Source organism: Lupinus angustifolius, chromosome LG08 (assembly GCF_001865875.1).
Source record: "Lupinus angustifolius cultivar Tanjil chromosome LG08, LupAngTanjil_v1.0, whole genome shotgun sequence".
Taxonomy (NCBI): domain Eukaryota; kingdom Viridiplantae; phylum Streptophyta; class Magnoliopsida; order Fabales; family Fabaceae; genus Lupinus; species Lupinus angustifolius.
Window position 1 is genome coordinate 22,987,020 of NC_032016.1, and position 25,268 is coordinate 23,012,287.

Genomic DNA, 25,268 nt, shown 5'->3' on the forward strand with positions numbered 1-25,268 from the left:
TATAAAGATGAAAGTATAACTTATACAATAAAATTAGAAGTTAGAAAATATGAAATAGGAAAACCCAAAATAACTTCATGAAAATTAGGTTAGGTTTTTCCTTTATTAAGTAGTATAGAAGTATAGATATGCAACTTATAGTTAATGTATTTGAGGTGGTTATATAGGATTATATGATTTTTTAAATTAAATTTTTGAAGGGTAAAATATGAATATATAAATTATGTCATGGTGGTAGTTACACCATGTTTTGGCTTTATATATAGTGAAACAAAATAAATAAGTTACCTTTTAATTATTGGATAAGATTCTTTTCCTAATAATTCGAGTACAATTAAGTTCTCTTTTATTTTCCGGTTTCCCTCTCTTTCAAATCGGTAGTTATTAGTTACTTGAGAGTTTCATAATAATGATGAAGGTTTTGAAGTCATAGTTTTTTAATTTGGAAATTGACCGGAAATTTGGAAGTACCAAGACATAAGACCCAATGCAGCCCTTTAATTTCTAAAGGTTTTAGGTCTATTTTCTGATTGGTATTCTTCAATTCACTAAACCCAACGGCTCAAAACTGTCACTTATGGGGAAAAATTCCCATGACCCAAAAATTTGTTTTCCTGAGATATGTCTTAAGTCGTATCCCAAATCAATGATAACGAATAAAAAACATAAAAGTAAGGAATAATATTTTTTTGATTAACATGACATTTTTTTTAGTTTGAAATATGATATAAGATATACTTTAGGAGATCATATCTACTTTTGTCGAAGGTCAAGGTCAATTGGCATCCACTATTACAAAGAATATGTGTTTATGTAATTGGACATTGCTCTTCTTCTCAACAAAATCAAACCTACTGATCTGATTGTAATTTTAGAATGTGTTAGAAGTATGCCACTAAAAGTCCCTGACCTACCACCTTATGATGTAAGGTTACGATGTCAACTTCCACTACCTAGCAGCATTTGAATTTTTGCAAATAATAAGCCAAGGCCAAACTGAAAATGATACACTTTGTCTAACTTTGAGTGAATACATAAAATAGATATTTTTTCATGGAAAAAAAGTTAGTATCTCTATACATTTGTAAGTATCCAATGGTTATACCAAAAAACATAACATTATACCAAAAAACATAACATTATATTTGTCTAATTTATTTTATATTATATCAATAATTAACTAATTAATATAATTCACAAAGTAGGATAAAGTTTAAAAAAATGGTCATCAATATTATCTTGATTTTATAAGGATATAATAGTAAGAAAAAAATCTCTTGAAAATATTTAATAAAGAAGAAGGTTGTATTTATTTGAAGTTAATAAAGATAACAAATATTAACAACTACATAACACCCAAGACTTATCAATATTTTTGGTACTATCAATGATATCCTTTATTTTATTGATAAATAATTAATCTCTTTTGGGATGTATAATAGTTTCTCTTGATAAGTGATGTTCTCAATAATCGAATATTTGGTCTTTCCGAGGACTTATCAAGTTTTACACCATTACACTAATATATTGTAGGTACACTATATGAACTTATGAAACAATAACCACACCCTATGATCCTTGCAAATTGTTTGGTTTATAAAGGAAATGTTGAGGAAAAAAATGTTTGATAAAAAAATGAGTAACAAATGTGATTGTTTTATAGTTCTTTTAGTACAATAAAATATTCAAAGAGAGTATGAAGAAAAGAATAGATTTATTAATAATAATAACATTGATAAGTAAGTGTTGACCTACTCATAAGGCCATGGCCAACTCATAAGGATGGACATGGTATTGGATTTATAATTCATAATTGAGACCATATTATACTATTCTTTGTAATAATTAAATTAGTTATATAATGCAAAGGACATGGTATTGGATTTAGAATTCATAATTGAGACCATACTCTACTATTCTTTGCAATAATTAAATTAGTTATATATAGCAAAGGACAAGGTATTGGATTTAGAATTCAGAGTTGAGACCATATTTCTAGGATTCTATTTTTGCATATCATTTTCCATCCCCACCAATAAGTCTCCCTTTTAATCCCACAAACTCAACAAACAAAAGGCAACAGGGAAAAGGATAAAGTAAGGGTAGGAAAAAGGGAAAAAATAAAAGGTCATTGTAGACAAAAAAAGCATTCTTTTATCGAAAGAACATTGGTTCTATATAGTGTCATCGTCCAATTAAAAAGTGATTTTTAATTTTTTTTATTTATAAAAACATAAACTGATATTTTATATTAATTACTTATTGGGATTTCATCTATTAGGAATATGATGATATAATTTTGTTGTTACATGTCATTCCCTTTCATTTAACAACCATATAAGTGCAAGTTTTCTCATAAACTCTGGATATAGTTCCTCTATCCCTCTCTCTAAGGAGCATGGGTTTGAGAGAATGCAATAATATTGGAGAGAACAAGAATCTCTACCTTCATGCACCAACTTTCATTGAATGGCTTAAACCATACAATTCCTCTCCTTCATATCTAATTCCCACAGAATCATCATCAACATCTTCTCCTTCTTCTTCTGTGACTCAGAATGAGTTTGTTCATGAAACTATTCAATTTTTGCCCATCTTAAATGGAAAACCCTTAAAAGAGGAAGAACTAAAAAAGGAGAGTTTTGAGGTAAAAGAAGAGAAAGTGGAACAAATGTCTGTGGCTTTGCATATTGGATTACCTAACACTATTACTGATGCTGAGTGTTCTGATGAGAAGAAAGTTTTCCATGTTAAGGAAGAAGAAGAATCCGTGAAGAAAACTTCATTGAATGGAAGCTCAGAGAGAAGGTTTTGGATACCAACTCCAGCACAAATACTTGTTGGGCCGATACAGTTTGCTTGTAATATATGCAGCAAGACCTTCAATAGGTATAACAACATGCAGGTTAGTACTTGGTTTTCAACTTCTTGTATAATAAAAACTACATACTTTCTATTCAACTCTATTTTCTCACTAATTATGTACATATTTATAATGAAAACTGTAAATAAAAAATTAAAATAAAAGTGATCTGGATCACAGCTATGTTAATATTTTTTGGTAAGGAGAGGTTTCTGGCCTTTATAATCTTGTTCAGCTCAAATTCGAAATAATTGGTGATTTGAAGAAGAAAAAGTGGGGATGAATCTTTAGAAAGATCAAAAGGGTAAGTACACACATAAACCATATTGATCCAACAACTTAATTACACTTCACTTACAAGGGTAAGTACCATTAACAAATAGAAAAGATCACATGTGCAAGGGAAGGTAGTAAATAATTTGATTTAGTCAAAAGTTAAAACTGAAAATGTATATTAGTTTGTATGATTTTATTTTAATAGGAAATTAGAAATTGAGGTGTAAGATTTAGTTTGAGAATGTTGGAATGTAAGCTAAAATATATATATCAGTAGTCCTTCAAAGAATTTGTACACTTACATGAGATAATTCATATGAAAAAGTGGTTTCAATTTCATTTCAACAAAAAGATTTTCATTTTAAAAAAGTACTAAATTTTTACATCTCTCTTGCACCCTGATGAATTTTTTGTCCAAAGACAAAGAATTAATAGCTAATTAATGTGGATATCCGATCTGAATTTGAATTAAATATGCGGCTCTCATTTCACAGCAAAATGAACTAGGTAGATGCTTTACATGATAATGATATTGACTAACAATCATGTAATTGATCTTTAATGTAAACACATGACAATTTGATGAATATCTTTTTCTTTTTGCTTTTTCTTCCCACTTTAAGAAATTTGAGCTAGTTATATATGGTTTGTTTATCCGTCTACAATTACTTTCACCTTTTTGTAAAAGGCTCCTTTTTGCATCCCCACAAGATTTCAAAGAGCTAGAAGTTGCAACCCTATATCCTCTTCATGTTTTTATTTTCTTTCCTTGTGTTAGCCCTTTAGGGTTGAAAATCCGTGGACATGAGTAGCATAGGAATGAATTGACATGATCTATGCCTGCTCTAAGGAATTAATGAAATATACAAGGATATTAATCATTAGTTCTTGAATGATGGAAATTATTCTAGAAGTCCCATAATAGAATTCTTTCATTTAAATTAGTCCATGAATGTTCACATAATGAAGAAATTAATATATATGTTTAGGAATTTGAGAATATAATTTTATCATTCAGAAAGTAATATGATTTAATTTAACCATTTTATCGTGGGAAATGGGGCATTATTTTCCACAAAAGGAGACCATAGGAGTAGGATATATACAAAACTATTGGGTTATAAAAACTACTCAAACTTTGGGATTCTCCTTTTCAGAATTATGCTATATCTTAACATGTACAATACAGGTATAATAGAGATAGAAATCATGCTAATTATCATGACCTAATACTAACTTACAAGGAAGTTTTTAATCAATAAGAAACAAACATGTACTATAATTACTCGAACTAGTATACCAACTTTTACCCTCTGCATGCAGATGCATATGTGGGGTCATGGATCCGAATATAGGAAAGGACCAGACTCACTAAAAGGAACACAACCAGCTGAAATGCTAGGGCTACCATGTTATTGTTGTGCACAAGGTTGCAAGAACAACATCAACCACTTAAGAGCAAAGCCCTTGAAGGACTTCAGAACACTCCAAACTCACTACAAAAGAAAGCATGGCACTAAACCATTCATGTGCAGAAAATGTGGCAAAACATTTGCTGTCAAAGGTGATTGGAGGACTCATGAGAAGAACTGTGGGAAGTTTTGGTATTGCACTTGTGGGTCAGATTTTAAGCATAAGAGATCTCTTAAGGATCACATTAGGTCCTTTGGTAAGGGTCATAACCCACGTCCTAATTCTCTTGAAGAATTGGATTGCATTACTGGGTCTGATTAAGATCATGCGTGGAGTTGCTCACAAACATGATCTATATAAAGACTAAGTATAGTTATTAAAACTGTACTGTAGTGGAGCATGGTTACTATACCTTTGTGCTCAGTAACAAAAAATTCTCAACATTTGCTAAGGCATTGAAACATAGAGAGCGGTTTGTTACCGAGCACTTGCAGGGTGGCGATGCAGGAGCTATATATAAGGATATTATAGAGGTTTTGGACTAGTTTGCTTTGTTGTTTAAGTTTAACTAATAAGGTGTTTGTCTAAAGTGATGAAGAGGAGGAATTTTCATCTCATAGAAAGAGAAAGTAATAAGTGTGATATCATGCTCAAATTTTAGTGTCCTCTTCAGGCGAGAAAATTTATCCTCTTCATAACTAAATGGTGACTCTCATTTAAGGACTTTGTACTTCAAGTACTGTTGTTAAAATCTGTCTCCCTTTTGATATTAATTTATGTATGTCATTGTCTACTAGATTATTATAATAATAGTATGATCGTATACCCTTTTCCTGTATGAATTTTGCTATACCCTCTTAACATATTTTGTGTAAATATCTTCGTAATAATACAGATAAAAAATAAGTATTGAATGAAAAAAAAAAGCAAATGCATCATTTCTTGGGATATAAAAAGAATTCATAACAACAGCAGTTTATTTTTTAACAAGTATGGAATGCTTTGAATCTAAAGTGCTTGTACCTAGCCATAATTAATATAACATCACCAATTTTCACTCTATTACATAACTCCAAATAATTTGTAGGATAACGATTATGAATATTTAGAAGGACTTCTTCTAAATTAACGAGGCAATGGATTAATTGAAAGAAAAACTGCATAAAAGGTGATTATGCATGTGTGTTTGACAAAGAGATCATCATGAGTTACAAGGACCTCCTTTTCTTTTTATTAATATAAAAATGTGGCAATCCTTAATACACCCGAGTGAAGAGAAAGAAAGTGAGAGTGAGAGTTTGAACTTTGAAATTTGGGTTATTTTGAGGTAGGCTTGACCAAAGCAAAAAGTAATATGAACTCAAAAAAAATGAGAGGGTGTAGTTGTTGAAGATAAGGGACCTCCACCATGTTTTGTCCGCTAAGAAAACCTTGAAGGAGGGAAAGATTATAATCACCATCTTCAGCTACACACTATTTTGCTAAAAAGCCTTATTTTTTCAATCATATAATCAGGTTCTGTTTTATTTATAATTATATACAATATGTCAAATATAGCAAATTAAGGCCAAAATCTGACTGGTTCAAATTTTGTAAGGCCAAACCAAAATAACTTGATGTCTATTCGAATTATATTAGTTGCCCAATTCGTCCCTATGTGTTTATACTTAAATAGATTCTTACCCACAAGAAGTAAAAAAGACTATTACATTAAAAGTTACTTTTTCTAATAGAAAATATGTGGCTAATTAAATGAAAGCCCTTCAACGATCAAACTAAAAATTCATTATTTTGAAACTTTTGACATCAAATTAAGGATTGAATTAATATAAGCTATAAAACTTTCACTCATTTTCTTAAAACTAAGAGCTATCTCCATAAATTTAACTCATTTAAAAGTTTCATGAGTTTTTTTAACTTGTTTATTCTTAGGTTAATTTAATTGAATTATATCCTTTTGTCCTCAATAATAGACAATCCGACCGATATTAATCCAAAGCCCATGAGATCCAAGAGACATTAGACAACACCTTAACCCAAATGGGAAATAGATCACTTGTTCTAAACAATATTTTATTCTCGATATGAACAAATGACATATTGCCATATAAATAAAAGAAAATTATAAAAATAAAAAGTAATATTTTGATTAGTTCGGGACAAATAATGAGAAATGTTAAGTGATATCTGTCTAAGGCAAATGACCGATCTCTCCATGCCCAATGAAAAGGCTGAACCTACATAATATGTGATAAATTGTTGTTTGTTACATATGAATGAACCAGATGCATGTCTGAATTTAATGCATTTGCTCAGAAGTAGAGAAATGAAATTATATTCTCATCCAGAAGCTTCAAATGGGATATTGGGGGATTTCATCACTTGTTTGAGTTGATTTGAAGATGGATTTGGTAGTAGAGATGAGATAAGAGGAAATTGCCCTCAAGTTTTATGTCTAACAGGATTATTCATGCAACATATTGGTTAAACTGCTAACATATTTTATAAGATAAATTACAGTTCTGACAAAGGTTCTAATCAATCTGCATGACTCAATCCCTTTCTATGTGAAACTTCTATATCCTTCCTTGCTCATACACGTTTCTTCATATAATATACACCAATTTGAATAAAACCAATTGCACCGAATTCCACAAAGACAGAAAACCATATCTATCACCTTACTAATATCTAGTATTTATATAGATTTACATTTAATATAGCTTCATAGCTTAAATTTAAGAAGATTACAATGGCTCATTTGACAGTTTTTATGGGAGATTTAAGCTCACATGTTCACATTTCATATCTCTTAACTTTCAATTGATCTATCTATTTTAGTCAAATGATGAAAAAAAATGATATTGATTGTTAGCAATACATGAACAATAGATGTTACATCTAAAAAAGAACAAGGTCCTTGCAACGTTATGAAAGAAAGTTTAAAAATAAATTTGATTCAAAAGCAATATGTTTATCAGTTCAAGAAAGACTTAGATTTAGATTTTCAAAATTAACTTTCTCAAACTATATTCACATTTGTTAACACAACCCTATTATTGCCCTTACCATGTCTAAGATAATGATGCACAAAATGTTGGCTAAAAGACACATCAATGCCGACATATACATTCATCGAGATGCTAAGTTCAGCCATGTGCTTGACTTTATTTTTGTCTACACCAAAACTTATCATATTAAATTCAACAAGTTTACAAAGAAAGCATTAAATTGTTATCTTATACCAAGAATATATTACACCGTTCATGACTCCAACTTAACCGAATGAGAGAGACAGATAAAGGATGAGAACAAAAGAATAACTAATGAAAGAGTATTTGATGTTTTCAACTATAAACACAATGTTATGGTATTCCCACATGTCAACCTTGTAGAGCTCGAAATGTATATATTTGGCCAATTGTCCAAAACATGCACACTTTATCACACGTTGCATGTTATGGTGATGACAGCAAGATTTGATTTCTTGTGAGAATTTATGTGCGTGGCAGTTCAGGGATGTTGAACCTATGATCATGCATGCAAAGTTGTTCAGAAAATCATAGCTTATTTAGTGCACACCATGTCTCACTCCTAACCCTCTAAGGTTAAACTATTTGTTTGGCTTTTGCTCATTGTAGTTGTAGCAAAGCTCTTTCATTCAGTTGGAATAAGCATCAACATGGTTTGTTTTGTTCATCTTCTTTATGATTTCCGTTTTCCTCAAATGGGTTTTTCTTGGTTTCTTTTCCATGCCAAAATCACCCCATCAAGTTTGTTTTATGGTTTTTTAGTACATTTCTTTGTTTAATAAAAAAGTGTATGTATAACATTTTTATTATCTCATTATAATAAGATTAAGGTTGTTTTTGTCTTTGTATATTTACATTCTGATTATCTTATATATCGTTTATGTGAGAAGGAAGGTAACTCAATCAAGCATCTTCCTTAGTTTAATGAGTAAATCCTGTTTCTGTCATGCTATTCCTTGACTTGAAAATTTTATCATATCATAATAGTAATTACAATTAGAAGTATTTGTCATAATCAATTTGACTGACATATTACAATTTCATGGATCAATATTTAATTTTCTAAAGACTAACATGACCAATCCTTATAGTTTCATATTTTCATGGACTAAAATAAGATTTCCTCTTGTTTATGTGATTTTGGAAAATTTGAAGGTTCATGAAACGAGATCACATGTCCATGCATCTGGAGAAGAAGAGAAGGTGATAATGACAAGGAAGCAAAAAGCTGAGTCCAAAACACACGAAGTAGAACATTCTCCTAAGAAAGCCAAGGTAGAAAATGAGGATGATGGCCACACCAATGGAAAACATGCACCTGATGATGTTACTGTAGAATATGATGAATTCTGTAAAGCCATAAATGAGCACCTCTCTGTTGACCAGTTGAAAGAAATTTTGGAGGCTAATGGTCTTGATTCCTCTGGCTCTGATCTTGAATTCAGAAGAAGATGGTTGGTTAGATTAGATTAAAGATTAAATCACTTCCAAAACTGATTAAAATGTTACAAAGTGGAGTCTTATCTCTTATGTTAACTGATTCAATTGCCACCTTTTTGAACAGCCAAGACTTGTTGTTTTATGGTGCATTGGAGAAATGCCCTGTTTGCAATGGAAGTTTGGAGTTTGATGGCAGAGTTTTCTCTTGCAAAGGGTTCTATAGTGAGTGGGCTAGTTGCACTTTCAGCACCAGAGACCCTCCAAGGAAACAGGAACCTATTAACATACCAGATTCTGTTCAGAACTCTCTAGTTTCAGATGTTATCTCCTCTCATTTTTGTTTATTTTCTTCTTCAGTTTTGTATATAGCACTGTTTCTAAATCTTTGTTGACTTGTTTCCTTTGTTTTGTGCTATAGTTGTTAAAGAAATATCAGGACCCTAACAACAGGCCTCAGATGAATGTAAACTTATTAGCAGATAAACCATTTACTGGGATGATGATATCTTTGATGGGTCGTCTAACTCGGACACATGTATGCACTTTCTGAATTAATAACTAACTACCTTTCATATCTTTTGAATCTACTGAATTTCATTGAATTCATTTTTCTTTTGGCAACTTAGCACTATTGGAAAAGAACTATTGAAAAGCATGGAGGGATGGTGGCAAACTCTATAATTGGTAATATGATAGAAGTTGCTTTAGACTTTCCTTTTGTTGCTGGAAGTTTCTGAAACAAGATTGCTTTGCTTTCAGGGGCAACTTGTTTGGTGGCTTCACCTGCTGAGCGAGATCGTGGTGGTACATCCAAACTTGCAGAAGCCATGTGAGTGCAGTAAAAGCCTTAACTCAACTTGGTTGATTTGTGTTAATCTTTGTAGCTATATATGCTTTGTTTGACACCATGTCATGAACATTTTAAAAGGTAGAATATTCTATGCATGGAAAAAATGAAGAATGCCATAATGAAAAATGATGACATGCTCTTAGCTGCTAATTTTATTTTGATATCAGAAATGGGTATAATGGCATTACAAAATCTATTATTGGACCAATAAACATGCTTAATCAAGGGTATCTTACCTTGTAGGGAAAGGGGTATACCTGTGGTGAGGGAGGCATGGTTGATTGACAGCATTGAAAAGCAAGAACCTCAACCTTTGGAAGCATATGATCTTGTCTCTGATCTTTCTGAAGCAGGCAAGGGAATCCCCTGGGACAAACAAGATCCTGGAGAGGAGGCCATTGAGTCACTCTCAGCAGAAGTACATAACTTACTCTTTCATATATTTTTCATATGATGCTCCCTTTTATTTGTGTTTCATAAAATTTGGTGTGTTGTAACAGCTCAAGCTTTATGGGAAGAGAGGGGTCTATAAAGACACCAAATTGGAGGAACAAGGTGGAAAGATATATGAAAAAGATGGGATATTATACAACTGTGCCTTCTCTCTTTGTGACCAAGGGAGAGGACTGAATGAGTAATATTATGAACACCAATTGCAATTCTAGTCCATATTGATATTTATATGACAACTATAACTAACTAGTGATGTTAATTTGGAGCAGCTACTGTGTCATGCAACTGATTGTTGTCCCGGAGAATCGTTTGCATCTGTACTTTAAAAAAGGAAGAGTTGGTGATGATCCAAATGCAGAGGAGAGATTAGAAGAGTTAGATAATGAGGACAATGCTGTCAAAGAGTTTGTCAGGCTCTTTGAGGAAGTAACTGGAAATGAGTTTGAGCCTTGGGAAAGGGAGAAGAAGTTCCAAAAGAGGCCATTGAAGTTTTACCCCATTGACATGGTACACATTTATCCTCTCTCAAATGTTTAATGATAATCCATGGTACCTCTTTTATGTAACAAAGATGGCTCAATGGCATTGCATAGGATGATGGAGTTGAAGTTAGACACGGCGCATTAGGTCTTCGACAGCTTGGGATAGCAGCAACACACTGTAAACTTGAGCCTCAGGTTGCAAATTTTATGAAGGTTATGTGCAGCCAAGAAATATATAAGTAAGCTCAATTTCTGATCACTATCTTTTATAACTTTTACCTGAAGTTTCTGAATAAGGTACATTGAATTCAGGTATGCATTAATGGAGATGGTTTATGACTGTCCTGACCTTCCCATAGGCATGGTTACAAATCTTCACCTGAAAAGATGTATGCAAATTGTAGAAACTTTCTTTTTCCTATTTCTATAATATATTCTTCAAAGACTGATGACAATAGAACCCAATCAGGTGAGGAAGTTCTCTTGGAATTCATAGAGAAGGTGAAGTCATTGAAAGAGACTGGACCAAAGGCTGAGGCTGTGTGGACTGATTTTAGCCAAAGATGGTTCACATTGATGCATTCCACAAGGCCTTTCATATTTAGAGATTATCAGGAGATTGCAGAACATGTAAGCCTATAATTAGTCATTACCTTTATTGGTTCAATCACTTATTTTGAAGACTGAGTTTTGTCCTGATTTTCCTAGGCTGCTGCTGCCCTTGAAGGTGTTAGGGACATAACTGTGGCTTCTCACCTCATTGGAGATATGACTGGCTCTACCATTGATGATCCATTATCAGAAGCATACAACAAATTGGGCTGCTCTATTTCTCCCTTGGACAAAGATTCAGATGATTATGATATGATTGTGAAATATCTTGAGAAAACTTATGAACCTGTCAAAGTTGGAGACTTGGTAAGATTAGAATTCTGTTAATTATGTGTTTCCCTTACAACTGGATCATGCATAACTTCCGTGTTTTATTCCTATAAATTACAGGAATATGGAGTGTCTGTTCAAAACATTTTTGCTGTGGAGTCTAGTGCTTTCCCTCCCTATGAAGAAATACAAAAGTTGCCAAACAAGGTTCTTCTTTGGTGTGGTAAGACATAAGGATATTGTTTAAATTGTATGAAATTTATTTTGTTCTTCTCAATGACTACAAATTCTATGATTATATTATGCAAGGATCACGAAGCTCAAATCTTTTGAGGCATTTGCACAAGGGGTTCTTGCCAGCAATATGCTCACTACCAGTTCCAGGTTATATGGTATGTAGAAATACAAATGTTTATCTTTTCAATTTCAATGATTATAAGCTTTTTCTCATCACTTTGTATTGTGGTTTTGGCATCAGTTTGGCAAAGCCATTGTTTGCTCTGATGCTGCAGCAGAAGCTGCAAGATATGGTTTCACTGCTGTGGATAGGCCAGAAGGGTTCTTGGTTTTGGCCATTGCTTCTCTAGGAAATGAGATCACTCAATTGAAAAACCCACCTGAGGTAGGGAGTTACATATTTATTGATCCTTAAAAGAGTTTTTGCTTATAGTTTTAAAAATGATTGACACAGGACACAACATCCTTGGAAGAAAAGAAGGTTGGAGTGAAGGGGCTAGGGAAAAAGAAAACAGATGAATCAGAACACTTTGTTTGGAAAGATGACATAAAAGTTCCTTGTGGTCAAATAGTTCCCTCAGAGCATCAAGATAGCCCCCTAGAATACAATGAGTATGCTGTCTATGATCCTAAGCAGGTATAACATGTCTTTTAAGACAAGCCATGATATGAATCCATAAAAAAAACAGTATTTTAATGTATTATTCTTGGTTGTTTTGTTTACAGGTACGCATAAGCTTTTTGGTGGCAGTGAAGTATGATGAGAAGGATGTGGAGTTTGATACAGCAGAGGGAAAGGACCAAGAATGATGAATCAGTGAAACTATAGATGAACCAAAACCATCTTGTTTCAACAAGAGGTTTCAGTTGGTAGTAGAATATCGTTATCATTTTGATGTACATTATATATATGCTACAGAATATGTAGTATTGGAATGCTTTGGTATCACGTTTTGATGCATGTTTAGGTAAAAAAAGACACGTAAGTAAATGGTACAATGACGTTTTGATGCTGAAAGTTATTACATTTCCTAAGTTAACTAGATACTACCATATAGCTTCATATCAGTAACAATCCTGATAAAGAAAATACCTCGTAAATTCTTTTTAATCTGAGCCAAGTCGTAAGCCGCTATGAAATTTATATTGGTGGAAGAAGCATGTTATAAGTTGCAGATTTATACCTGATGATAGCAAATAGCAAATAAAAAAACTTGTTTTTGTGCAAACTGTAGATTGTAATTTTTTTAGTTTTTGTCAAAAAGGTCTTTCAATGTTGCAATCCAAATCTAATTAAGTGCTCCTTTTTCTATCATGTATCATAAGAGGGGAAAAAAACTTTCTAATAATTATGCCCGATCAGTTGCAAAGATTTATACAATAATATCTTTGAATTGATCTTGGAGAGTGTCATGCAAGAAATTGATGGATGGGTCATGAAAATAAGTGATTCTTTCCCCAAGTCCAAATACTTATCCTCATTTTTCCACGTCCCAACTATTTATAAAGATGCACATTATTTTAAATTGACATACAATTTTATTCTAAAAAAATTTGGTCATGTTAAAATAATTCATTTACTTCTTTTCAAGCACACCGCACGAATAAAGGATGAATAATTAACATTTTTAAATGCAAGCACATGGCCACCGCCACCAATAGTGGAAAAAGAAACAAAACTTTTTGAAGGAAGGAAAAAGAGACACATAAATTGAACCAGAAAGCAAGAATAAAGCTGAAAGTATAAAAGACAATTCAAATTAAAATATTTATTATTAAAAAATAATTAATTTACAAATTAAGCAACCACATAACATTACAAGCGGATCCAACATTTTTTTTCTTGATTTTTTCAATAATAATGAAATATGACAAATTGGAAATGACCATAATACCCACGCAGCCACGTTCATATCTTCCGGAGCTTCTCTCCCTTAACCACCGGGTTAGCCTTCGCAATCTGATCCCTTCCCATTTCTTTGAAATCAAACTCACACCCATGCTTCTCCGGGTACCGGTGCGACCCGCATAATGTTAACCCACACCTGCACTTGAACCCCGTGAGTCCCACGCGCTTCCTGCAATTCCCGCATCTGTTCGGTTGTGCCACAGATCCGCTCTTCTCCTCCTCCGTGGTGGCGCGTGATAAATCAACTTCAATCGAAGACGATGAATCAGCGCCGATCGATCCGGACGGCGTCGAAGGAGACGGTTGAGAAATTGCGGGCGGAGGAACGAGGGTTTGGTTGAGAACCAATTTGGCGGAGGAAGATTGTTGTTCTTTGAGCTGCAAATCACGGAAGCATTTGGAGCAGAGATTCTGCGTGGTAGGGCTACCGAAGAAGCCGCAATTGTTGTTGCAGAGACGTGGAGGTTGGCATCGATGTTCTTCCGCCATTTTTTGTTTCAGATCGAACAAGATTCTGAATTTATCAATGAAACAGATCAGAAACCGTTGGGAAAATGAAATCTCCAAGGTTGAGAGAGAGGAAATGAAAGAAAAAGCGTAAATGATGAGAGAAATTGGGGAGAAAAATGAGTTGTTATAGAGAAGGGGAATTGAAAAATTGGAAAAAGCGTGTGAATGGAAAATGGAAGATGAAAAGAGAAAGTTATTGAATTGGTTGATGAGAAATGAATTGGAATTGGGAAGACCCAAAGAAAAGCACCTCCACAAAAATAAGACACTTACCAAGGACGGTTGGTTTTGGATTCTTGATTGTTCTAGAATTTTCTACCCACTTTCTCTCCCTTTCTCTTTTTAATCATTTTTTATGTTCAAATGTCGTTATTAAAGCCCGTCATAGTTGAAAATTTAAATTATCTTCAACTAACAACAAATAAAAAAAAAACATAGTGACGCGTTTGGTATTAAAAATGGAACGTGACAAAAATTTCTGAATAAAATTTGTAAATGTAGTTTAAATTGGTACTTTATATGTGTAAGAAAATAAATTATATCCTCATGACATGACATGTGTTATTTAATCATCTATTTATAAAAACTAAAAATATAGTATAGATATTATAATTTTAGTTAGTTGAATGAGATAAGTAATATGATGAGATATTGTATTTTTTATTTCTTAAATTTATCTTAAAAAATAGTTGGCCACCATTTGAGATAGCAATAATAGCAACAAAGGTGGGGAAGACCGATCTTTCTAAATAAGTACTTGTTTTTCTTATATTTTTCTTATATTTTTTTTTTATTTTAATAATATTTATCTTTTTATTAATGAAATTACGTGAAAAAAATGACAAAAGGAGTCATTTTCTCTAAAATGACAACTTCCCCTTGTTAGGTTGTAGGAAAATTTGTGTAAAATACATGAGTAGTGTTACTGAGACTCTAAAATATTAATCGATCATTGTTTTAGATTTTACTTTAGAAAATTACTAATCACTGACTATGATTGTGATCAGACAATTGGAAGTGTAAAAACCAGAGCTAGAGAGAACTCTTGGATAGAAGAATAATCCGTAGGAGTAAAACTTGTCAAATCACTATTCTTGAATTTTAATAAATTATATTCACGTGTATACATCAACTTTCCTGGCTGAACACAAAAGTACTTTAAAAATAAATTTCAGGTTTATCCAAAGTTAATTGAACACCCACATAAACTAACCAAAATTCTCTGTACCTAAAACTTCTTATCTTTATTTCTCAAGTCAATCATATCTCAAAATGAACATAAACATGTTACTTTATGTTTTTTATATTTTTATTTTTAAATATATGTCAACTTTTCATTTGACTAGTATATAATGGGACACAATATATGAGACAGCTGATCCCAATCCACATAATCTCCCAATGGCATTTCGATGTAAGATTGCAGCTAGTAGCTATATCATCTGGTACATTGTAACAAAGTTATATCAAGAATACTATACCATAAAATTAGAGAATCTTCTCTTAAAGCCTTAGTTTGTTCCTCTGAAGATGAACCCCATATAAATCCATCACAAAAATTCCACCTTTAGATGACAAGGCTTCATGAGCAAGCCTGAAATATAAAAACCAAATCTCCTCGTTTATTTATGGAGATAACAGCAGCTGTATAGCCTGCTTGAATGTTAGATTCCAGCACACCATTCTGCACATCCTCTCTCTTCTCTCTTAGTGATATGTTCACTATTAGCTCTTGGGGTTCCCTTTTCACAAGTTCAGACCGAAGAAGTTCTAGGACATTCCCTTGAAAGAGGGATCTTAGGAACAGGGTCATTTATTAATGAAACTCAAAATATAGTATGCCGTAAGATACCCATTAAATATATTATATAGAGATCTAATATAAGCCAAACATCAGTTATAGGAGGGAAACAATTACTTCATAATAAATTTAGTGTTCGACACTGAATGAATTAGTTTTCAACTCACAGCAGAATTGAGGTAAATTCCAAATCCAATTAGCAAGATGAAGGGGCTTTACTCTGCAGCTGCTCATAATTCAAGAGTCAGAAGTTTAAGCACCCATCGAGTAAATTATATTGCGAATACAAAACCATCCATTTACATGTAGCAAAGCACATGTTCTCATCATATATAAAAATGAAGAAAGGCTATTCCTATACTTTCATGAAGGTGAGTGTATCTAGAATAAACAGGTCGAAAGTGAATAATTACTACAACAAAGTGAGCATATTTGGAGATAGAAGAAACATGGTGTTGGGAATATAATTCCACACTAATAACTTCCTACACTCATAATCTTAACAACTTAGTTTATTGCTTGGCCTCACGGCAATGACGCCTTGCTAAAGTGTCTGCAAGCACTACTCCCTGGTAAAGACTCCCTGCACTACTACCTGTGACAGAAAAGAATTGAAAGATATTAGGAATAAATGGTGGAACAGGGGAATAAAAAAGAGGTACATTTTGGGCAGGATGAGAAGTTTATGGCACCAAGGAAAGATTATAAACATCAGTTTAATGCAAAGCACCAGCAGACTCAGATATAAAAACTCTGGTATCAACATAAGATCAGTGTTGCCCATGGCGGATGGTGGGTGTCAAAATTTAGCCATGAAGGCGCTGTGGGCAAATAGCGGACATCATCATGACGGTTGACAAAAAATAAATAAAAAATATAACATAATAGGAAAATAAAATAATAAAACAATAACACAAAAATCAAACAATAACATAAAGTTTAATAAAAATCATTAAATATCAATGTCTCGTAACATAATAAGATCGGTAAAAAGTAAAATAAACAATACTAACAAGTCTTATAAAGAGCCACAACTAAAAATCAAAACAAAACACAAATATAAAATTCAAAACATTCATACTGTGTTATCCTATTCTTGGAATACACTGTGCTGCTACGGTTAAATAATCGTTTTAAATTTGTATATAAACTAAACTGGAAAAAAAATTAAGCTGTGAAGAAAAAAAGTAAACTGGAACAAAAAAATAAACTAAAAAACGTAAACTGGGAAAAAAAGTGGGAAAAAAAATAATTTGAAAAAAAAAAAAAGTAAACTGGGAAAAAAATATATTTTGAAAGTAAATAAAAAAACGAAATTAAAAAAATGGAATGAAAGGGAGATAAAGAAATGAGAAGACAAGAAACAAGAGAGAAAGAAAAAATAGAGAAAGGGAAAAAACAATGAAAAAGAGTTAACAAATATGAATGTGGTGGTGACAGTGGAAGCAGCACACAACAAAGAACTCAGTTTAGTTTTGTGAGAGATAGAGGCAATAAGGAGAAGATGCAAAAATAGAAAGGGGTTAGGGTTTTAATTTTTAACCCATGAATAGGCCCAAAAAACCCATCCCAACCCAATTTTTTTAAAAAAAATCTGACCAGAAAGCCAAAATGCTGTCATTACCGCCATGGCCCCGCCACCGCCATACCGCCATGGCGGCTTTTTCGAGCAAAAGGCGGACACAGCCATATGGTGGGATTTCCCAAATGGTTAATGGCGGTAGCCCAAAAAATGCCACCGGCATCCGCCATGGCCGCGATTGGGCAACACTGCATAAGATTATAGAATACCAATTCACAAATGTATTCAACGAATGTATGTATTCAATACTTGCAAATTTGAGCATGCATTCAAAGTAAATTTGAGCATGCTAACTCTTTTATGCATCAATTTGCTGAAAGAACACTTGCCCACACAATAGCTATGCAAAAACTATTAGTTTGAAAATTCAATACTTGCAAATTCATCAAGAAATGAAAACAGATGCAAGGTGAAGCAATCATGCAAACTAATTGACATGCATCAACTTAGTTAACAAGTATTGCAAACAAAAAACCTTGCTAAGAAAAAAAAGCACTTGGAAGGATTTCATTGCTTAAATTAAATGATAACTAATTATTTGCTCAATAACATGGGTGCAGATAGACAGAGTCATTAATTATGTCAAATTCTTGAGTTACCAAAAGGAGCTTTTAGAACAAACCAGAGGGTGCCAGGGAGAGATTACATATTTTTGGAAAGAAAAGTAGAACTACATTCTTTCATATTTTCCAAATTATGAGGGAGGACCCCCTTAAATTCATAACTGGGATTCCAAAAGTGAACACAAATGCAGGACAAAGCAATCAGATCTGGCTAATTGACATGTATCAACTTAGGCAACAAAATTTGTAGAAAGAATCCCCAGGTCCCAACACCCAACAAGGAAAAACAGATTACAATATTACATTACACAAATGAACTCATCCGAATGCACAAGGCACCCGCAGGTGCATAAGCTAACCCCACAACTACTTCTTTGTTTGAATAACATGAGACTGATTCATGCACTAAAACTTCCATTAATGGTAAAGCACAAACATAAAAAGTCTCATGTTCTACCAATTGTTATGTTCACAATTCAAGTTTGCTGTTGCAGGCTGCAAACAGAAATATTGCCTTTCTTTCAGTTAAAATCACAGGAATATTAATGTGACTCGCAATTTCTAGTCCTCGGGACATCACTGTAGCTTGAAAAAATGGCTAGTGATCATAAACCTTAGGGGACTACACCGTTTTATAGTTCTTGAGACTCAATATGGTCTACGATAGGATCGACTACACCCGATTGTTCACATACAATATTCTGAGATTGGTGATTTTATTCTTTAAGATTATGATTCCATCTTAATCTATAATACCTAAAATCCACAATCCCTACAACCCTTCAACAACACTAAAAATATCAACAACTTTGAGAAAGCTCAACCTAAAATGAATTTGAAAGGGAACACATTTACATTGAAGCAGGAATGGAAAACCCCACATACCACTCAATGATCGATCCGAACAGAAAATGCTGCATGATGGGAACTTTCTCCAACACTTCAGCCTTGTACATCTTCAGCAACCCAGTATTGACCTTGTTCCAATTAGGTACCCCACTTATATCATCCAACATAGGTGAATGCTCAGCAAAAGCACCTTTCTTCACCTTCCTAATAAAAACAATGCAAGCAAGGTACATGTACTCCTTGGAGAAATTATCAAGTATATCCGTATTATGAATCGATTTCGGCTTCATATACTTATGATCAATCAACTGCGAGGCCCCGAATATATACGGCAGAAACTGGTAATCATCAAGCCCCCAAACACCATGAGACCCTGCAGGCTCCAAGCAATACACCAATTGCAACTTCCTCATCAAATCAATATACTTCACAAAAACCCTAGACACCACCGCAGTGTAATCCTCCTCCACAATCTCCTCCAACCTAGCCAAGCAATACAGCCATGCCACGAAATTCGTCTCATGCCCGGTCCCATAATCGATCCGGCTCGCATTCCCGAAGCTGTCCGTGAAATATGCCGCGATCTCAACCTTCGCCTGCTTCACATCCTCATGGAGAATCTTCATCATGAGAGACTCAGCGTTTTCCACCAATTTCTCATGCCAGGTTCGGTACGCGATATTACCGTACCTCGCAGCTTGCTGAACCGGTGGAATCTCGTCGACCCACAGGGTTAGGGTTTCAAGGATCGAGACGATAGCGGTTACGGTTTGGGACACGTGGCAAGGATCAGAGATCTTACAGCCTCGGATGGAATCAGAGAGCGAGACAATGAATCCGAGAAAGTGCTTACCGGAATCGGAGTTATGGAAGTGGCTGATGTCGTCGGTGGAGCGGATGCGTTTGGTTGGGGTGACGAAATTGTACCCTTGGAGGGGTGGGACAGGGTGGGATTGAGGAATAGGGGCGAGCATGATGGCGCGTTGGGAGGTTGGGTCAGGTGGGATTGCGGGGGCTCGGATGGGGCGGTAGGTGGGAGGAGGGGAGATTTCGGAGAAGGAAGGGGAGGGTGGTGGTGGGGCGAAGGTGGTAGGGCCGCCGCATTTGCAGCATGTGCCGATGGGTGGAGATGAGGAGGTTGGAGGTTGTTGTTGTTCTTCATGTGGGCGGTGGTTACAGTCTTCCATGTTGGCCGTGGCGGTGGCGCTGCTGATTGATTTGTGGAAAGATGGATAACAGGGTGAAGTAATCGGCAGTTGTAGGAACCAAAAGTTTGGGCTTACGTTAGTTCTATAAAGAAAATAGCAAAAAGATGTTATTTTATTATTAATTAAAAATAAATGTTATAATTTTAATTAACATTTTCAATTAATATGGTTTGGAATAATCTGGACATTATTATCTAGTTAAAGTTTCATCTCCTTCTCTCATTTTCTCCTCATAATTCAAGAGAAAAAAATTGTGTGAACTCACCCATTTTTTTCCTCTTTCCATTTTTTCTCCCCTCTGAATGAAATGGGAGAAATTTTTCATTCTTCTTCAACTTCTCTCTCCCTCTTTTTTCTATTCTCTAACTCTACCCTAAACAAATGCTTAATCTTGAAAAATGTTTTCTGTTTCAAAGGGATCATAAGTCCATAACATCTTTTAATTTCCACCTTATTTTAAAATTCACAATTTTAATTTTCAAAAACTCATTTTCATCCTTATAGGTAATTGCACATATTGCAAGCCAAAAGACTTACATTGCTTCATTCCTTATCAATCTAAGAGTATTTATTTCTTCGCTTATATATTCATTTGCACAATGCTAAGATCTAAGAGTGATTTAGAGAAGATAAAATCATTCAATGCAACAATGATATGCATAAAATGTAATTTGCAATTTGAGAGTTGCACCAAATACAGGTTTCGAAGGTTTTTCTCATATGCCTCCTCAACCGAAGTGTTGTGCATCCAATATGAATAAAACAGAGAATTTTGTATCCACCCAATATAAGGCGTGAGTTATGAATGAAAATTCTTGAAAGGATGTAGGCATGACAATTGTAGTCTTCAATATGAACTAAGGTGTCATGATAAAAAGAGAAAACAAAGCAGCAAAATGAGATAGTATCTTCATCTTCATTATGTTCCATAGTTGGGGATGACAAATTTAAACACTTCTTCTCGAATACACGGAGATGTAAAAATCATAAAAATCGAAAATATTTTTTTAAATTACTTGGTAGAATGTGATTAATATCTCTATCATAGTGCATCCCACACTGTAGAAGCCCACAACCTTGGTTCATTCCTTTTACAACTATTACAACATGATAATTAACGGCTAAGGTATTAAGAAATCAAAAATGAAATTGTCATGTAGAATTGAAGAGAATATTTTGAAGGGGAACCTTTGGGCCACCCAGAATGTTGTTTCCTTGAACGGTTTGGTATCTTTCAATTTAACACTTGTGTGCAAAACAATAGGCCATAAAGCAATGTTAGATAACTAAATTAACAAGGATTGAAGATAGTTCATATTCCTACAACTGATATGAAAATGAAAGAAGCAAACGCAAAGAGTGGAAAAAGGAGCATTAACTTGTATATTTGATTTATGTTTGTTTGAATTATTTATAAACTACATTGTTGAATTTTGAATGAGATTTATTCATTCCTTAATTGATTAACTGTGTTTATAATGCTTCCATAAAATTAGGAATTTATTGGTATGATTTGAATTTTTTACTTTAAATTGCTAAATTGTAGTTTAACATAACATTCAATCAAGTTTCATATATTATAATAATTTACAAATTGGTTTTTTGAAATTTATGATTATCCATTCAAATTCCAATTTTTTATTTTCTGCGATTGATACTTTGGAATTCACTTGATGAATCTATTAACTCAAATTTATATATAATAGTCAAATTTCCAAGCAATTAGAAATTGTTACTTTGGTCTTTAGCAAATTCAACAATTAACATTAACTACTCAATTATTAATGTATATTTTACCTTATTTATTTGGACCGAGGGGAAATAAATCCCTCATCTATTCTGATACATTTGTTTTTACCTTATATTTGTCATTGTTTTTTATAGAATTTAATTAAAACCATCTAATATCTATTACCTATATATGAATTGAATCAACCAATGTAATTACAAAATTATTTGAAAGAGAGTGTTTTTGACAAAAGTCATTTTCAATCTTCTTTTCAAAAGTAATGAATATTTGATTTATGTTTGTTTGAATTATTTCTAAACTATATCGTTGAATTTTGATTTTTTGTAATAGAACATCTAAAGAACATTTGTTGCAAATATCACAATAACTATTTTTTAAGATATCAAAATTTGTAAGGTAAACAATAACGCATTATTAATAAGATTGAGTTCTTCTTGGCATGTGAATTTAATAATGCATATGAGTAATCTTAATTCAAACAATAAAATAAATATGTACATTATAAAAGTGATAGATTTTAATAGGAAAATATGTACTATTTTTTAAAATATGTATATTAAAATATCACAGTTGTATAGAAAAAATGTATCTTCCAAATTATAGAAATTGATCTTAATTTATGAGTTATTTTCAAACAATGGTTATTAGCTAAAACATAATCAAATCAAATAATATTTAATTATATTGTATGTGAATGCCAAAAATATATTGAAATATTTAGAGTAAATTACACTGACAAACCACCTCTCACTTTTCTACACCTACACAAACCTCCCATAGTTTTATACTTTCATTACACTGACCACTCATGTATAATAAATAAGTGTAATTTTTTAAACAAAAAATGTGATAAATGCAATTAAGTTAAACAAAACATGATATATTGTGTAGACAAGTCTAAATAATATACAAATCATTATATCTTTATTATTTTTGGTTCGTTACACTACATTATAAGAGTGATTTAAACAATATTTCTTTATAATTGTTGATGCATTTTGTAATAAAACAATAATAAAGATACATTAATTTGTATATTATTTAGACTTGTCTACACAATATATCATGTTTTGTTTAACTTAATTGCATTTATCACATTTTTTGTTTAAAATATTACACTTATTTCTTATACAGGGGTGGTTAGTGTAATGAAAGTACAAAACTAGGGGAGGTTTGTATAAGTTTAGAAAAGTGAGGGGTGGTTTGTGTAATTTCATTAAAATTTAGGGGGGGTCAGTGTAATTTACCCAAATATTTATACACAATGAACACCAACCTAAATTAAAACATTATCATTCTATGGATACGATAAAAGAAATCCCTATAACTTTATATGGTACTTATAAATTAATCCCAACAAATATGGTGCAAAAAGAAGTCCTTATATTTATAATAATTTTATATATAGAATATAGAGGTGAGATATTATCACATACAATTTGAATTTTATTTGTTGAGTTATTTTATTCGGATGAGTGACATGGAAAGTTCATGCAATGTGATCTCAAACATGTCTATTTCCAACTGGTCCTTCTTTATTCTTTAGTGAGATCAATCAAAAGTCTTTAATTATAACACAATTGTTACAATGCACAATTTCAAAATGAAACAATAAGCCATCAACTTTATTATGCATAAAAACTGTATATAATATCCAAAGCAAAACATAAAACATATAGACTCCCACTGAACTAAGGTACCCTAAGGAATAACACTCATATGAGCAACATGCTCATGAAAAACTTTAGGTACCAAACCCTTAGTCAATGGACCAGCTAGCATAAAATTTGTCCCTATATGTTCTATGGAAACTTGTCCATTTTGAACACTTTCTTTAACAACCAGAAACTTATGTCAATGAATTTTGACTTTGTAGAACTCCTATTGTTGTTGGAGTAAAAAATCGCCGACTTGTTGTCATAATAAATCCTCAATGGTCTTTCAATATCATTGACCACACGTAAGTCAGTGACAAAATTTCGCAACCAGATGCCATGGTCTGATGTTTCAAAACAAGCCATGAACTCCGCAGCCATGGTTGAAGGAGCTATAAGCGTCTGTTTCGCAGACTTCCAAGAGATAACACCTCCAGCCAATACAAACATATATCCAGAGGTTGAGTATCTACTGTCTAGACATCCAGCAAAATCGGAGTCAGATTACCCAATGATCTCTAAATTCTCAGACATTCAATGAGTAATGCATAACACGTGTGACTGCCTTCCAATGATGCATTACAAGATTACTCAAATATCTTTCCAAAACTCCCACAACAAATGTTATGTCGGGACGTGTACAAATTTGAGCATACATTAGACTTCCTACTACAGATGCATAAGGAATCTTTTGCATCTCGTATCTTTCAAGGTCATTGTTGGGGTATTGTTTGAGACTAAACTTGTCTCCCTTAACTATAAGGTTATCCCCTGGTTTACTGTCTTTCATGCCAGATCTATCTAGAACTTTATCTATATAGTTTTCTTGTGATAACCTTAGGATACCTTGAGAGCAATCTCTCAGTATCCGAATACCTAATACAAAAGAAGTTTCCCCAAGATTTTTCATTTCATTCTTCGTTAGAAATCTCTTGGTCTCATGCAATAGTCTCATATCACTATTAGCTAGCAGTATATCATCGACATATAATACCAGGAAGATAAATTTACTCCTACCGCACTTATGGTATACACAATCTTCAACTTTATTTGTCTCAAAAGCATGCGAGGTAATAACTTGATAAAATTTGTGATTCCATTGACGAGAAACTTGTTTAAGCCTATAGATGGATTTCTTTAATTTGCATACCATAGACTTTGAGTCAAGTGACACAAAGTTTTCTGGGTGCACCATATAGATCGTTTCCTTAATGTCACCATTAAGAAACACAGTCTTAACATCCATATGATGTAGCACTAAATCAAAATGAGTCAGTAGTGTCAATATTATTCTAAAAGAATCATTTGAAGATACTAGAGAAAATGTTTCTTTATAATCAATGTCTTCTTTCTGAGTGAAGCATTTAGCTATTAGACGGGTTTTATATTTGTCAATATTCCCTTTTATGACATGATAACGGAAGCATAAAATCCTCAAATTAAAATTAGGGTTCATGCAAAATTTGGGAAAACATCCTCTATAGAGCGGAGAATCATAAAATTCAGAACCTAT

At 33.0% G+C, this 25,268-nt stretch overlaps 4 protein-coding genes across 4 annotated transcripts; 2 read left to right on the forward strand and 2 right to left on the reverse strand.

Annotated features, from left to right (window-relative positions):
• LOC109353371 (zinc finger protein WIP3-like) lies at positions 2,362 to 5,338 on the forward strand. Its single transcript, XM_019595607.1, has 2 exons — positions 2,362 to 2,905; positions 4,463 to 5,338. Exons 1-2 carry the CDS (start codon positions 2,399 to 2,401, stop codon positions 4,871 to 4,873), a joined length of 918 nt encoding a protein of 305 aa, XP_019451152.1. The 5' UTR covers positions 2,362 to 2,398; the 3' UTR covers positions 4,874 to 5,338.
• On the forward strand, positions 8,165 to 12,961 carry LOC109353370 (poly [ADP-ribose] polymerase 3). The gene is made up of 18 exons (XM_019595606.1): positions 8,165 to 8,237; positions 8,740 to 9,038; positions 9,149 to 9,344; positions 9,443 to 9,559; positions 9,651 to 9,708; positions 9,784 to 9,853; positions 10,118 to 10,292; positions 10,375 to 10,508; positions 10,597 to 10,834; positions 10,921 to 11,048; positions 11,122 to 11,198; positions 11,279 to 11,439; positions 11,518 to 11,727; positions 11,812 to 11,914; positions 12,001 to 12,083; positions 12,170 to 12,313; positions 12,383 to 12,565; positions 12,655 to 12,961. Exons 1-18 carry the CDS (start codon positions 8,235 to 8,237, stop codon positions 12,736 to 12,738), a joined length of 2,463 nt encoding a protein of 820 aa, XP_019451151.1. The 5' UTR covers positions 8,165 to 8,234; the 3' UTR covers positions 12,739 to 12,961.
• LOC109353368 (zinc finger A20 and AN1 domain-containing stress-associated protein 3) lies at positions 13,786 to 14,701 on the reverse strand. Its single transcript, XM_019595604.1, has one exon. The coding sequence runs from the start codon at positions 14,324 to 14,326 to the stop codon at positions 13,838 to 13,840; it is 489 nt and encodes a 162-aa protein (XP_019451149.1). The 5' UTR covers positions 14,327 to 14,701; the 3' UTR covers positions 13,786 to 13,837.
• LOC109355271 (serine/threonine-protein phosphatase 2A activator) lies at positions 16,347 to 20,412 on the reverse strand. The gene is made up of 2 exons (XM_019598334.1): positions 19,179 to 20,412; positions 16,347 to 16,743 (listed from the first exon to the last, which is right to left on the reverse strand). Exons 1-2 carry the CDS (start codon positions 20,327 to 20,329, stop codon positions 16,740 to 16,742), a joined length of 1,155 nt encoding a protein of 384 aa, XP_019453879.1. The 5' UTR covers positions 20,330 to 20,412; the 3' UTR covers positions 16,347 to 16,739.

Coding starts and splice junctions, on each gene's coding strand:
- LOC109355271 (XM_019598334.1), bottom strand. CDS start 20,329: ATGGAAGACTGTAACCACCGCCCACATGAAGAACAACAACAACCTCCA.
- LOC109353368 (XM_019595604.1), bottom strand. CDS start 14,326: ATGGCGGAAGAACATCGATGCCAACCTCCACGTCTCTGCAACAACAAT.
- LOC109353371 (XM_019595607.1), top strand. CDS start 2,399: ATGGGTTTGAGAGAATGCAATAATATTGGAGAGAACAAGAATCTCTAC. Junction 2,906..4,462: donor ATAGGTATAACAACATGCAG/GTTAGTACTTGG, acceptor CTCTGCATGCAG/ATGCATATGTGGGGTCATGG.
- LOC109353370 (XM_019595606.1), top strand. Junction 9,854..10,117: donor TCCAAACTTGCAGAAGCCAT/GTGAGTGCAGTA, acceptor CTTACCTTGTAG/GGAAAGGGGTATACCTGTGG. Junction 10,293..10,374: donor TTGAGTCACTCTCAGCAGAA/GTACATAACTTA, acceptor GTGTTGTAACAG/CTCAAGCTTTATGGGAAGAG.